The 15,456-nt window shown below is 41.8% G+C and overlaps 1 protein-coding gene and 1 long non-coding RNA gene across 2 annotated transcripts; one reads left to right on the forward strand and one right to left on the reverse strand.

Moving 5' to 3' along the window:
- Nucleotides 1-25: 25 nt before the first annotated feature.
- LOC128469628 (uncharacterized) lies at nt 26-5,230 on the reverse strand. Its single transcript, XR_008345973.1, has 2 exons — nt 5,072-5,230; nt 26-212 (listed from the first exon to the last, which is right to left on the reverse strand). It is a non-coding gene; the product is annotated as an uncharacterized LOC128469628 (long non-coding RNA).
- Nucleotides 5,231-9,984: 4,754 nt separating this feature from the next.
- FXYD1 (FXYD domain containing ion transport regulator 1) lies at nt 9,985-15,213 on the forward strand. The gene is made up of 7 exons (XM_053451431.1): nt 9,985-10,046; nt 11,196-11,246; nt 12,526-12,600; nt 13,490-13,526; nt 14,110-14,159; nt 14,636-14,680; nt 14,889-15,213. The coding sequence occupies exons 1-6, from the start codon at nt 9,992-9,994 to the stop codon at nt 14,656-14,658; spliced, it is 291 nt and encodes a 96-aa protein (XP_053307406.1). The 5' UTR covers nt 9,985-9,991; the 3' UTR covers nt 14,659-14,680; nt 14,889-15,213.
- Nucleotides 15,214-15,456: the final 243 nt, after the last annotated feature.

Here is a 15,456-nt window from a genome sequence, read left to right on the forward strand (position 1 = left end):
TTGGGCTTCCATATGGGTTTAGATCATTCTGTCACTTGGTAATACTTTTCTTTTTCCCCATATCGATGTCTTGGAAATTCCTCTATTCATTGTGTCTCCCTCTCTTTAGTTTCCGCCGTCGTCCTCTCTCTTTTAAGTCGACAGTGATTTGTTTTTTCTTTTCATGTTTCTTTTGTTTTCCTTCTGTTTTTGAACCAGGACAGACCTCCCTTCTGGCAAAACAAACGAATATATATATATATATTTTTTATACTTTTCTGAGGTTTTAAATTAGTATTATTATTTTATCTTTATGTCTATGGTTGTCTTCAGCCTGAATATTCAAAGCTCTGTTCTCCCGACTATGACCACTAGAGGGACCGAGCTAGCTGGAAATAGCTATACCCTTCATCTGCCACTAGGCGGTGCTGTCACCTTCCATGTCAGACACGATTCTCTGTCGATATTATGTTATTCTGAACAAGGATATCGATGATCAGTGATGGAGACTTGGAATGAGCCTTAAAAAGTCAACGTTTTCAATACATATGAACGCAAGACTGAGTATTGACATATATTACTCTGCGTAATCTGTATATAAAGTGTGCAGACAGCTTAGCATTCTTATCTCACATATTCCTTGCTTACATCTCAGAATGTATGGTAACAGTTATCCTGCGTCTCAAACTGTCCCGTTGGCCAACACCAGGGCTAATAAGCCGTGAAGTCCCCTAGCCTCACACTTTTCTATACATGGTGTCATGATTCATTTATCCTTAATTTTTCAGCCGGCCATTACACCTGAAGGGAGGACCGCTGCCATACTGAAAATTGCGCCCCACCAGCTTTTCCTGTGAAGATGATGTCCCACCAGAAACCGGAAAAAGGTAAAGGTCACTGATGTGACTTATTCTGGAGATTAATACATTCTGTACTCTATACTCATTGGGCATCAGCCAATCTGAATGAAATATGTATTTAGTTCCAACCTATACATTAAACAAAGTGAACCAGCCCCCCCCCCAGGCTCTGGATATGGTCAATTTTACCGAAATATTACAGTCTATGTTAAGCATAATTAAGTCTGAAGAAAGGAGCATTGGGGTGTTGACTATACATATTACTGAGAGGGTGATAGATAAATGGAATGGCCTCCCAGGAGAGGTGGTAGAGGGTAATACAGTGAGGGGATTTAAACATGCTTGGGATAGACATACGGCTCCTGAATCTAAGACGAGACCAACGACTGATTAAGGTTTGAGTCTTTGCAGCAGGAGAAACGGGCAACTAGACGGGGGCCGGAATGATTTGATCAGTGGTGTTAAGAAGCAAAAGAAATAGAATTTATAGTTTGCAAAAAAAGTATTCAATCCACTTAGCTAAAATTAATGAGTTTGTGCTAAATCCCCTAACATTCCAACATAATTCATGTAACGAGTGGGAAACAATCCAAGACTTATCTGCGAAAGTAAACGATATGGGTGTGGGGGCAATGGAAGCCAAGGGGTGAGTCAGTTACGATGTTGCTGTAACTCACCATCGATGGGCTTCTACGTCTTTCTCCTTTTCTTCACTGTCTGCTTCACGTTGTCGTCTTCCTCTTGGAAGTAAGTAGTAATTTTTTTCCCCTTTTTAATGACTTTCTCTCTCTTTATCCTTTTATCCGCATCCGATCTACTCTTCTCTCTGTCCCTCTTCTACCCAATCTATTCTTGACGCTCCCCACTCTCGCTTGTTGCTGTGCCAGTGGCTCTGTGATACAATGCGTTGTTTGACTGTTTCCTTGGGATGGGTCGGAGGGAAGGGCTGGATGATTTCAGTTCGGATTTTAATTCCAGCGCGTTCACTTTGTTCTCCATGTTATCGCTGGACTGTGACATTCTTTTGGAGGATACTTTTTTGTTTTTTTATTGGCGGTTGTTTCTTTTTTTCATATCTAAATTTACAAATAAGTTATTTACAGTTACTTTGCAAACAAACTCATTTAAACCAAACTGTTTCCACTTGGCCAGTAAAGCAAACGTTTAACTCCTTCTAGGGTCGGATTCATTATAAAAGCTAAGAATTGTTGAATTGGGGTTTATTCGCTAAGCCATGAGTTGGCCATACGTTTTAGCGTCTGTTGGTGAGTTGGCCGTGCATTAAGCCTTTAGTTGAGTTTCTGGAGGAGATTCTCGTCGGGGATAAGGTTCATAAAGGGTGATGGGTTCCCAAATGAAACGTCATCTCACCTGCAACTAATGTTTTTGAGGAATAAGGTGACTTTGAAAGCATTTACTAGATTGACAGAAATTATATTGAAGGTATTCACCTCCGGGGTGTTATTGGCACACTGCTTTTATAGTATGAGGCTCTTCCCAGCAGAGGTGGTAGGGGGTAATACTCCAAGGGCATTTAAACATACATGGGATAGACATACGGCTCCTGAATCTAAGACGAGACCGACCACTGATTAAGGTTTGAGTCTTTACAACAGGAGAAACGGGTGACTAGACGGGGGCCGGAAGGGGCCGATCTGCCGGCAGATTCTATGTTTCTATGGAATTAAAAATTTACAATATGCAACTTAACTGTAGCAGCAGCCGGTGGGTTAATAAACTATTATCTGCTCACCTTCTATAGCCTTTAAATACTTAATTTTCCTAAATTTACCTTAATTTATGGAGTTTCTCTTTAAGAGCAGAAAACGGTCCTTCTCCCCCCCCCCCCCCTTGTCCTTTTACTAAAAGCTTTTCCACATCTCTGCTTCTGGATTTTGGGGGGGAATACATATTTTATGAGTGTTTCTAAAATAAGGACGTCGCCATGCTAAAATAATTTCAAAATCAGCGTTAGAACAAAAGTACCCAGAGAACAGAACAGAACAGTCGCCTTTAGGAGGAAGAAGCATTGAAAGATTGTGGAGTCCATGTAAAGGAGACCAAATAAACCTCCAACCAAAACAAATGATCAGAGAATATATTTCTGATAATGAAAACCTAAAACCAAGTGACGATGTCAGCTCACACAGTCTGTCATCTGGATCTCTAACCCAGCAGTAGAGTCCTCTAGGTCTCCGCATTGAGGGCAGCAACCCAATACGTGGTACCAAAGGGCAAGGCAGAAGAATGGTCAGGTGGCTTCACAAGCACGGTCGAGGCTTCATCGATATATATGTCTAGTTAAGGTTATTTTTCTATCTAAGTAAGATTTATGGGTTGTCATCAGGGATTAAGGGGCATTAAAGACAAAAGTTCCGAAAAGCAGTTGTACTTGAGAAGACATCAACCAAGTCAAAAGGGGGCTTCGTTGAGGACAGCGCGCTCTAGCCTGATTCTGAGTCAGCATGAGGTTCACTACTGAAGTCTAAAATTCTTATGTTGGATAATAAAATTTGAACCCCCCCCCAAGACAGAAGAAGAGTAAATGAGAAAGCCACAAGGAAGTCAATTTGGAGGCCACCAAACTATCAATAGCAAAGTGCAATAAAAGATACAAAAGGCCTTTTATTAAAAAAAAATAGTTCCAGATCAATAACGATAGAGATGCCAGAGAATGAATGTCCCGAAACATAGAAGGTTAGTTTAAAAAAAAAATCAGAGACAGAAATATCTCCAAATGGTTTAAGTTTGGCCATTGGAAGCCACAATGCGTTATTGTGATACTTGGGGTTAATCAAGATTTCCGCAGTCCCTCCTCTCGCCCCATCTGCTATTCTTCCAGCACATAGAGCGTCCCTTTGTCTCCGACGCCTCTTAGCACTAATAGGGTCAATCGAGGCCTCCGAATCCCACAGCCTCTCCTTGTGTCCAAAATAACCGGTCAACAGGAAGAAAACATACACTGTTTATTGTGCTCTTCGGTTTTTGGTGCTATGGAAAGGGTTAAGTGAATGGCAGGTTGGCATGTTCTCAAGGGACCAGAGTTAAGCTCTGACACGGACCCCCTGCCCTGACACGGACCCCCTGCCCTGAACGCCTGTGTACGAGAGAAACAAAGAGGTCTTCAGTCATCCTCCGCACTTGGGCCACAGAAGGTGGGGGAGGCCCTCTACAGTATCGGAAGATGGGACTTCTTTATAAATGCCCTATATTAGGTTTATCCACAAATTTTAGGGGGGGTGTTGGCTTCCATTTTTTTGTATTCTTCCATTAAGCTCTAAAATTGGCTGAATCACTGGAAAAATATATCCTTAAAACGTTTTAATTGTTCTTGGTGGAGATCATGGATCATACTTGGTTCTTGGGATGTACTTGGTTCTTTGAAATAGTTTGAGGATCTCTCATGGGAATTTACCAGAATCCATATTCTGGGCTAAGAAGCCAAGAACCATTCTTTTTTCTTTTTTCCCCCTCGTTCTTGTTAGTTTTTCTATACCGTGCACGCGAGAAGCAGTTATTTGGTCAGCGCCGTGAGGCCTCTTCTTAGTAGGCCACTTTCTTTGAATACAAAACAGGGTTTGTTTTATTCAGAGTTTTATCCGATTGCAAACAGATGGATTAATGTTTTAAGTCTCTGAAAAATGTGCATGCTCCACGTTCTTTGTACTTAATCCATTAACGCGTGGATGGCGCACACGGCCGAGTCAATGGGCAGCCAGTAGAAGACGCTTATGGAGACGGTCAATGTCCGAGGAGAAGTTAATAATAATTCCTGGCACGGGTATTCTCCGCTGATAGAGCTGGATCTTATTTTAATGAGTTGGTTCTTTAGCGCCATGCTTCTTCAGTCAATATGTCAGTTGGGGGCTCATAGACTACGATGTAACTCTTTTGAGACATTCTTGACTCAAACTATTTGATGTAAATAGAAAGAAAGAGGAGAAAAGGAAGAAAGAAGTGAGAGAGGCAAAAAGGAACAAATGGAGGAATTAAGGTGACGAAAGGAAGATGGAAGAAAAGGAGGTTGGGTAGAAGAAAATAAAAGGATATAAAAAGAATAAAAGAAGAAAAAAAAGAGTGAAGAAAGATGAAAGGAGAAAAACCTGTAATAAAACAACAATTTTGAGCTGTTCCAGGCTCGGCCTCCATAACACCTGACAAGTTCTCTTCATCTAAAATTAGACCTGCTCGGTTCTGGAACGGAACCAGACATATAATGTTTAATCGCTTACCAAGAGGAAAATCCTAGCCCCCGCCAAGAGCTTTCACGTAACACGCAGAGGACAGTAATTTCATGCTTGGCATACGGTGGCCAAGTTTTCTTTGCTAGTCGGCAGGGTGACGGTCATGGCCGTTCTATCTCATCAACTGAAGGCAACTAAATTCTAACAAATACCATAGATATTTGAGTCAGTACCTAGTTACAGCCTAGTAAACTAGAACCCCCCCCCCCAATCACTAACGTTAATTAGGCCAAAATGGCTCGTTGCCCGGCTTCGGCAGCTGAACTGAGCCTGAAGGGGGCAAAGGAAAAAAGCTCAAGGTCTTTAAAAACAAATATTGGCTGCTGGGAAGAGAACACAAAGTTGTCACTTTACAACGATCCCTGCAGAGGCAGCATGTTAGCTTAAACAATGGGGGGGGGGAGTTAGGGACACGCCAGCCCCTCTAGTCTGTGATAATGAGCAATTTTTGTTATTTTCGGCTCATCTTGGCAAAACATTAATGTATGTACTAAAAAGAACTGACATTACATAGAAATGGCAGATCGGCCCCATCCGGCCCCCGTCTAGTCCCCTGTTTCTCCTGCTGTAAAGACTCAAACTTTAATCAGTCGTTGGTCTCGTCTTAGATTCAGGAGCCGTATGTCTATCCCATGCATGTTTAAATCCCCTCACTGTATTACCCTCTACCACCTCTGCTGGGAGGCTGTTCCACTTATCTACCAGCCTCTCAGCGAAGTAAAACTTCCTTCCATTCCATCTAAGCCTCTAGTTTTAAATTGTGGCCTCTTCTTCTAACTTCTACATTTTCATCCTTCATTTAGAATCGGATTTCTGGTTAATGTTTATAAAATCTAATAATTGTTGCATTAATCCCCAGAATCTGACTGTTTTTAATTATATTTCGCGTTTTAATGAAAGATTTGCTTGAAGACATCCTTTTGTATCCATAGAGATGTTCATTTTAATGATACTTAATATGTTTGGCTCCTTTGTGTTTCATTTCTCATATGTTTATTGTTTCAAGAAATTGCAACATTGTAAACGAAATCAAGAACAAATCCCAGTTTAGGTACGTCGATGACATCTTTCATTAAATTGTTCTTTTAAAGGATATTTGGGGGTTAATCGGGGGATCAGCAGAGAGCAAAATACATAATTTCACCTTTTCTTCCTTAAATAATGATTGTTCTGTTGATATTTATAGACGATGTTGATTTTAACCCAAACAAAGATGAATTCTTTATATAAAGGTCGAGATGAATGCTCCCTGTTGCCCCCCCAGTAGGGAGCGTTCATCCATGAATTGGAATTTGGGGGTGATTAGTGGAAGAGGAGGAGTGCTGGAATTTTATATTTTTCTGCTGGAACAAAGAGGTCATTTAGGTATCGGAGTTCCTGCAAAACAAACCGCGGCGGCTTTATAACAGCGCCAAAAACACGTTGTTTCTAATCGACGCTTCGCAGCTGAGAGTCATTTAGCAAAGAAATGGGATTAGGCTGGAGACAAAGGGACTTATTTAACCCTTTCATGTTACGAGAGGCACATGTTTCTGTGAAAAAAAAAGTCACATTGTCTCATTTCTGTCCGCCCGTTGGTCATGCGCCACCCGATCCTGCACTTATCCTTCTCGCTGGGCTGTGAGATTTCGCTTTTAAGGGTTTGGGACAATCTGTAAATCACAATTTCAGCAGAGGTTGCTGTCCGAAGGGTGACAAATACTTTATTTTTGGAAAACCCATCTCTATGGGCGCCCAAGTTATTTATAGAAACCCAGAACCCGCCAGCAGATCGGCCCCCATCCGGCCCCTTCTAGTCACTTGTTCCTCCTGCTATAAAGACTCAAACCTTAATCAGTCGTTGGTCTCGTCTTAGATTCAGGAGCCGTATGTCTATCCCATGCATGTTTAATCCCCTCACTGTATTACCCTCTACCACCTCTGCTGGGAGACTGTTCCACTTATCTACCACCCTCTCAGTAAAGCAAAACTTCCTTAAAAGTGAAAAAATCCATTAAATTTAAGTTGAATCGTCATAGATACCACTTACACACCATTTGTGTATGTGCTCCCCTCACCCCCCCCCTTCGCTCTCTCTCTCTTAGAGAGCTGTTAAGGGGGGGTGGAATACACACTGACAGAATTTGATGTATGAATGGAATCTTGGAGAGGAAAGAGAGGGAGAGAGAAACAAAGAAAAGGAGAAGGAGAGAAGTAGAAAGGTGGGGAGAGCGAATTTGGGGCCGCTAACCGTGATGGAAAACAAGGCTGTCTGAGAAACGTAGATGGGGAGAGGCAGAGAAAGTCCGAGTCATTACGGATATGGAGGGGAGGAGGGCACCAGAGACGGTGGGTGGGAAGAGCATAGAAAGTGTAAACAGAATCCACTTTTCGTGTCCTTTTGCTCAGGAAGCAACTGGCAGCTGATCTCTGGACGTGATCCCCCCGATCTCTGGACGCGATCCCCCTGATCTCTGGACGCGATCCCCCCCGATCTCTGGACGCGATCCCCCAGATCTCTGGACGTGACCCCCCCGCCCGATCTCCGGCGACCTTTTCACCATTCCTGTTGTTTTCAAGGTGAGAAACGTTATTTGGGAAGACCCTGCCCACCCCCCGCGCGTGGAAATCGTCGCTGCCGTTGTTTGTGGTCGGTAACCGTCGGCCGGCGCGTGCCGGGACTCTACGGAGCTACAAGTTTGTTTTTTTTTGTTTTGTTTTTTATCAGCATCGACCGTAAAAGACGTAAACTTTTTCTTTAATGGGAAAAATTGTTTAGCTTTCCTTTAATAAGGTTTTTAAAATTGAAATCGCTAACACTGTACAAATTATTATTTATTAATATTGTTTTTCGTAGCACCGTCATAGTCCGCAGCGCTGTACAATGGTTATTGAACTAAAATAATGAGCGTACGTAAAAAAAAAATTGGATTTTCAGTTGCCCGTTTCTCCCGCTGTAAAGACAGGAGCCGTATGTCTATGCCATGCATGTTTAATCCCCTCACTGTATTGCCCTCTACCACCTCTGCTGGGAGGCTGTTCCACTTATCCACCACCCTCTTAGTAAAGCAAAAAACAAACACAGTTTCTGTCTATCTGTATAAGCGTTGGGGCTTTATCTGCACACACGCATCTGCTTGTATGTTTTTTTTCTTAGTATGTTAGTCTTTTTCCTGTATGTGTTACGGCGGCTGATAAATGGTTAATACTAAATTTGGACTCGATGTTGTGAGCTGGCAGCGTCTCTCGGTCTGAGTGCCGCGTTTAATCCGCTGCTCGACACGCCCTGGAGCACGATGCCATATTTCCATTTATCCGAGAAACATAGAAAATAGACCGTTTTTCGTCTGCATGACAATAAGGGGGGGGACCCTCAAACCTGCACCCCTTAAAAAGCCGACAACCCCTAACTATACCTAATTCTCCTGCTGTAATCAAACCTTAATCAGCCGTCGGTCTCGTTTTAGATTCAGGAGCCGTATGTCTATCCCATGCATGTTTAATACCCTCGCTGTATTACCCTCTACCACCTCTGCTGGGAAGCTGCTCCACCTATCTACCACCCTCTTAACAAAGTAAGACGCCTAAGTGAATGAGATTCCCAGATCCGGGGGTAACAGTATGAGTTTTTGCAGCGACAGACTTATCGAGTTTACTTTCTCATGCTTTTGCATATAATTTAGAAATGGAAAGAATGGGGGTTATTTTGTTAAAATATGATCCTGGTGCAAAGTTTGGAAATGGTGCAATCTCCATAGCAACCAGTGGTATCCAGAGGAAGGAGAATGCACCAACCAAGATCTTGTAGGCATTTGCAAAAATTGTGGAGCTGTGTCTGCCCCTTAAATAGTAGCATACGCATGGACCGCAGTTGGCTAATAGTTACCCCCCCCCCTCTGGAACTATATAACACTAATGCCCCTGCTGGGCTATTTGTAATGGGGGGGGGAATAACCAAAGGGCAAAATAGGCAAGAATATCTGGGGCAAGTCGGAAGAAGGGAAGAGGATCATAACTAAGGTGAAACGCATAGGCATTAGGGGCAATGGAAAAAATCTATAATACTGACAGAACTCTCTCTTTTGGGGGGGGGCTGCCTCAGAATCTAGAAAATAATTTCTGATAAAAAATAGAGGTAGGGGAGTGCAGGGGTAAATGTGTTAAAGAATTATCCGGTGTAGAGAGGGGATCTGTTCGGAGAAGGGCACGGATTCCTGGCTTGGAACGACTTGTTCCGGATATAATGCTCTGACCCGTTGCCAGTGTCTACTGAGAATTTGTCTTTTAAAGGGTTAATGCAATGCTCTGAATCATCAAGGGCAGATAAGTGATTCATTTCCATAACCCTAGCCCCCTGTGCCCCACTTAGAGATTAGGAGGGATCCAGAATGGAGGGCGAGAAACGGGGTATTCTTTTGCATGTTTGGGCAGAAAGTTCATTGGCTGCCTATATGTTGATGAAAGCCCCGACTAGGTCTATCTGTATGGGCTTGGAGGGCCACACTGGACAGTCTTGCTCCAGAAAGGATTGTTGGGCCTGCTTTACTTGATTTTGAAGTTATTTTGTTCCTGGGGAGGTTCTCCATTGCGGTGGACCTCGGCGTGACTTCTTGATACTTTTGTAACAACGTTGTTGGAAGGAAGAACCGCCCGGTGCCAGCGCTGGTCCTGAGGCTTCAAAAACATCAACCCAAAGGGAGTAGCTGAGCGTCATAGACAGTTTCAAGAGAAGGGAGGATGCCTGGATTCTTTTTGGCGTCAGGTCGATGGGCTCTGCCCTCGTCCTAGAAGCAGAGGTTGCTTAGATGTTACATTTTCGATGAGTCTCCTCCCAGCTCTCCTGTTGAGTTCAGATAACGGTCTCGAGATGTCGATGTTATCTCTTATGGCTTTGACTCGTCTCTCCTCTCTTTCCTCCAGAGTCTCGTTATGGAAGTCCCACTCCTCATTTTCTTCTCGTCCATCGTGATCACCGCAGCGCTCGGTATGTGCCAAATATTATTGTTGGAGGAAATGTTGTGTATCTTCCAGAGAATGAGGGTTTTATGCGTTAAAAACCCATTTTTTTATATGTTTTTGTAGGTTCTCACACACCTCATTCATTTTGTGTCCTTCACAAAGCTGGTCTACAAGACCTTTAGTGAGCAAATAGTCCTTCACATGACTCATGGGCTGGAATTGTCTCTGGTTCGACCTGGAGATAACATTATTGTTGTTGGATGCGGTTATTATTTTGGAAGTTGTAACATTCCATTATTTATGAAACATTTTTCTTATAAGCCAGATATTTTCTCTAAAGCCTTCCAAAATATTAAGTCGCCTTCCTACAAAACCAGCTGAAGAACCATCAAGGCTCCTGTTGCTCCCGATCTGATATAGTAAATTATGGTGCTGCGCTATGACATCATACCTTTACATCCTCCATTAAAATGATGTAAACTTGTAGATTAGGCATGTAAATTAAATATGCTTCAACTCTCTGAGAACATCGGAGACCTAGCCTAGCAACATTTTTATTGTATGTCATTCCCGGGTTAGGCTGCCCTTGTGTTGGGATGCAACTCTAACAACTCTCAGCCATCAAAAGCTATGGCTCAGAGATATATAAACATTTATGGCATGTCTGTAAGTATTCACAAAAACAGCTAATGAGCTCATATTGCCTTTTTTTCAGCATATTTAAGGGACCCTGGTTTCCTGATTTATTAACAGATCATTAACCATTTGTTGGCCAATCAGTAGGCATTTGAGAGGGGAGCCATAGCATGAAAGTACTGATAAGACATGGTGTTAAAGTTACATAGAGGCTGGGTCAGTGCTCGCAACTATGTAAAGAGACCGAAAAACTGTCCAAATAAGGGAAAGGTATCGGCACGTTCAGGCAAACGGGGCAAGGAAGATTAACCCGTTGAGTGCTGGATAGGTTCTTGGCTGCTAGATGCCTCCTAGACCCCGAGGCGGCTGGGGTTCCTCTGTATTCACTGATCTCGGTCTCGCCAGAAATGTATTAAGATGAGATTTCGGATGCTGGAGAGGTGTGCAATGCATAGTGCACTGCGTCACTCAAGCCATCATCGAACAAAAGGTTAAATAATATAATAACATTAATGGAGACTTTGTATTTTGTTCTCAGATTCTGAAACGGAGAAGAAAGACGTGGAGGAGGACGACCCGTTTCATTTCGGTGAGTTGTGTTTTTTTTGGTTCATAATATCTTGGTTTATATCATTAATTATAGTTAACCTAAATTACTGTGTGATCTAAAGAGTTAATCCACCCCAGACCGCTCAATTAAATACATTGTTGCTCCTTAACGTATATAAGGAATGATCCGGCACATATATAATCATATCCTCCATTCCCCCCCCCATAATAAACCCGATAATCACCTCGGTTCCCCATCCAACTGGTAAATCCTAAACGTCTGAGGCAATGCGGACAACGTCCAGCGGCTTCCTAAAAGACTCCAAACTATTAGCACCTTTTGAGTTTCTCCAATAGAGCGGAAAGCAGTGTAGAGAACTCGCCATTAAATCATTTTTAATGATCTAAGCCTTCGCTCTACAAAAGCTGTACTTTAGTCTCTCTATTCAAAGATCTGGAACAAACCCCCTTTTTTTCTTGGTCACTGACCATTGGTGAGATCCTCAGCGTTCACTAAAGCATTGACCACCGAAGCAAATAATATTCAAGATAGAAGAGACCTCATTAAAAGCCGTTCTTCAAAATGTGAGCGCTTTTTGTCCGTACCCCACCCCAAGTTTTTTCTGTACCCACGCTGCCTCTCGAGGGGAGATCCGGGAGGTAAGGGTTGGAACTCTAACCCTCCATCAACTTGGCTGTTTCGTTTGATAATGAGGGTCATCTACCACTCAAGATGGGCAAAGTGACGCAAATGGGGGTGAAGGGTTTGTCCTTTAACTTTTAAGGAGAATTTATTTCTTCAAGGACCACGTCTACAGGTCTTCTGGTCAACTTGGAAGAGGTGGCTGTGAAGGACAGCAGATAACTTGGATCTCTATAGTCATTGTAGTCATTCTTTTAAGTAGAAAAACGCAAGGCTTGGGTGGTCTTTATGTGGGCCGATGGACTCTTAATTACGCCTCCCACTTGGCAATATTGGAGAATCTATAAAATATATAATATCTCATTCCTACACAAACGAGGCTCTTTGGCTAATGGGCGATTGATTGTAAAGAAGACCACGTCCCACCACGAACGGTCAAGATACCTAGAGTTTAAACCAGGTCCATGTTTAGACTGTATTTTGGAAATTGACTCCTTTTCTCGATTATCATTCGAATGTTTATTTTTGGGGGTTTGTTTTGCGATTGGTGGGGTAAAGAGCTACGTTTTATAAGAGGACTTTAAAAAGTACCTAGACCACTTTATACAAATGTGGTTTTTTTTACTGTTTAAGTTGACATTCAAGCTTCCATTATTAAAATATTTTCCGTTTGCAGATTATGTATCTCTCCGGATCGGAGGTTTGGTCTTTGCCGGAGTCCTCTTCATCCTCGGGATCCTCATCATCTTGAGTGAGTGAGATAGTAGCAGGGACCCCGTAATATTATATAACATATCTATATAATGTAGCGTCACGGTCACTCTTTATATTCAACATATATATATATTATATATTTCCTCTCTGGGGTTGAAAGGCCAATCGATCTACATGGATCTTTGTGCGGCAAAATGGCGGCAACCGGTTTGGTAATTAATAAAAAAACAACACAAGCTACTTTTGGCCAACAAGTTGAAGTTGTCGTGGGGTACCAGAAACCTCTTTCCAGTACCCCTGACAGTGACAATCAATGACACCGTGCAGAGGCCAAGTGGTAGCCAAAAAGACTATGGGTGAAGCCAACCCATTAATCAGTCATTAAGTGCAAAACTTAGAGAAAACAACAACAAAACCATAGAGATTTTCTTCACCGGGGTGGAAATTTTCCATCTTATCACATCTGATTGTATATCCTCCGTCGAGGCACAAGCTAAAACCTCCAATGGAGGGATGGTCTAAGGGGGTTTATTCATTAAGCCGTGAGTTGACGGTAGGCTGTGGTTGGACCTCAGTGCCTTTGTGAAGGACCAAACCCAGTTAGTTTCTCCTCCACGTAGGGCCCTTCATAATGCATGCGTACAGAATCTTAATGTTCTCTCTATATTAAATATGAAGACACCGTGGACCTCCTCGCTGGAGAAATGTGAAGGTGTTGGACCTCCGTAATGCATAAGAGATCAAATGTGTCCTTCAACTCACGAGTTAGTGAATAAGCCCCCAGGGGTCACAAGCCTCACTGCACACCCCCCCTCTGTTGGTATTTAAAACGTTAACAAACTGTGATAACTATGGAAGATACCCCGTCCAGATTACTAACGCAACCAAGAATACGAATTGTTTCAATCTCTGTTTTGCATTTATAGGCCGAAAATGCCGTTGTAAATTCAACCAGCATCAAAGGTAACACCATCCCCCGTTTCCTTGTGTTGTCAGAATGTATCCATTTTCAGTTATTCGCGCCTCATTCTAAGTTCCGAGGGGCATGCTCGGTTGGAGGGTTTGACAACTTGGATATCGGACTCGTCCCTAAGTGTCCTTGAGTAAAATAACCTAAAAAAAAAGGTTAAAATTAGTCTTCTCCGAGACAATTTCTTGAACCGTCAAAGCTTTAAGTAGTTTTTGAAATTTTTAGGACACCTCTCTGCTTTTGTGGCAAAATGTGGAAAAATTAAGTAAATAATTCAAACTATTCTTTTATCTTTGGATACGGGTTACATTGTTTCATTATATGTTGGGGGTGAGTTACAAATGTCCTATTTTAGGCAAATTCATTATCCTAGGATTGAATTTTTTTATATTCTGGATATTAGATGAGCCGCTCATTTTGAAGACCGGCAATTAAAAAAGAAATCATTAAATACGTCTCCGCTTAAAGTTTGGTCTCTGCGTCCGACGTTAGAATTTGTGATTAGAATATATCATTTTCTTTACCAGTATTTCTTTATTTTAACCAAAATTAACCAGGCTTCTTTTGTTTTCACAGAACCGGGGAGCCTGTTGAAGAAGAAGGTTCTCTCCGAGCATCCATAAGACGTACGTAGGACTCTAATAACGGGTTACTGTTGGGTAGATTTGGACCACATGCCGTCGTTGAGTTTATCTTCCAGGAATTCCATTAAACTCGAGGGCCGTTTCGCATTCCAACGTCCTCTACGTACTGGAATTTCAAACGGTCTCTTTCACATCTGCTCTGCTGGCTTTCTAATTGAAGAATTTTTTGTAACAGGAATTTTTTTTTCTTGATGTCTTTAGCCTTTTTTTAGCTATTTTTTTAAATATATGTATATATATATATATATTTTCAGCTCAATTAAAATATTCAAAGATCTCTAGTGGATCATTCTCTATAAAACTTTTGACAAAAAAAAAATTACAAAAAAATGTCCGATTCATAGAACATTGAAAGAGAGAAGAGGTTCTAGATTTAAACAGCATGTAAAGGAGCAGGGGAAAGAAAAATTCCCCAGAATATATATATATTTTTTTTATAATCCGACCTTCTCTTCCAGGTCTTTCCAGCAGGCGGTTATAGCTTTATTACGTAGCGTGAGAAGGTAAGATCATCACGAGCCAAAGCAGCTCAAACGCTCCCTCTTGTTTAGTTTAGTGCTCCATGCTCCGTCCATGACGAGTCTAGAACCCGCTTCGTCTGCCTCTAGAATTGGTTTCGGTTTCTCGTTTGTTGGCTACATTTTGGATACGTTTTGGCTTTTGTTTTCTACGTAACGAACTCTACTTTAACCCTTTCTACTCATTTAACAGATGTGTGGCGTGTCGCCGGCTTGGATCCTTGCTTCTTGTATCTGCTCACCTGATCCGCCTCAAGATCAAGGTCAAAATCTGCAACAGAATTGTCCGCCGAATGTCCCAAAATTGGTTAAAAATGTAACCCCATATGATGCAATATGTAACCTTCAATTATTAGAATAGAGCTGCTGACAAGGAAAAACATTTTCGATGGGGAGGTATGTTACACATTTTGATTTAAAAAAAGCCGATTTAGGGTTTCACGTTTTGGCTCGATATGTAAGTGGTTCCTTGTCATAAAGTTAAATGTAAATAAAATAAAAATGCCTCTTCCAGAGTACCCTGATGACTATAGGGGTCCTAAAGTCAACCCTTCTCTTACACCAACAGTGTTATTAAAGGGACAGCCATGTCTAATTTTTTTTAAAAAAATAAAATTATACTATTAAAAATTTTATTAAAAAAAATCAGGTATGGCTGTTTCTCGGAAATGTTTATTATTTTTTTGCATTTTTTTTAGAAGGTCATATTGATATATAATGTAAATGATACATAATATAAAAAAATAACATCCATATTCTGT

The sequence above is a fragment of the Spea bombifrons genome, chromosome 12 (genome assembly GCF_027358695.1).
Source record: "Spea bombifrons isolate aSpeBom1 chromosome 12, aSpeBom1.2.pri, whole genome shotgun sequence".
Lineage (NCBI taxonomy): Eukaryota > Metazoa > Chordata > Amphibia > Anura > Pelobatidae > Spea > Spea bombifrons.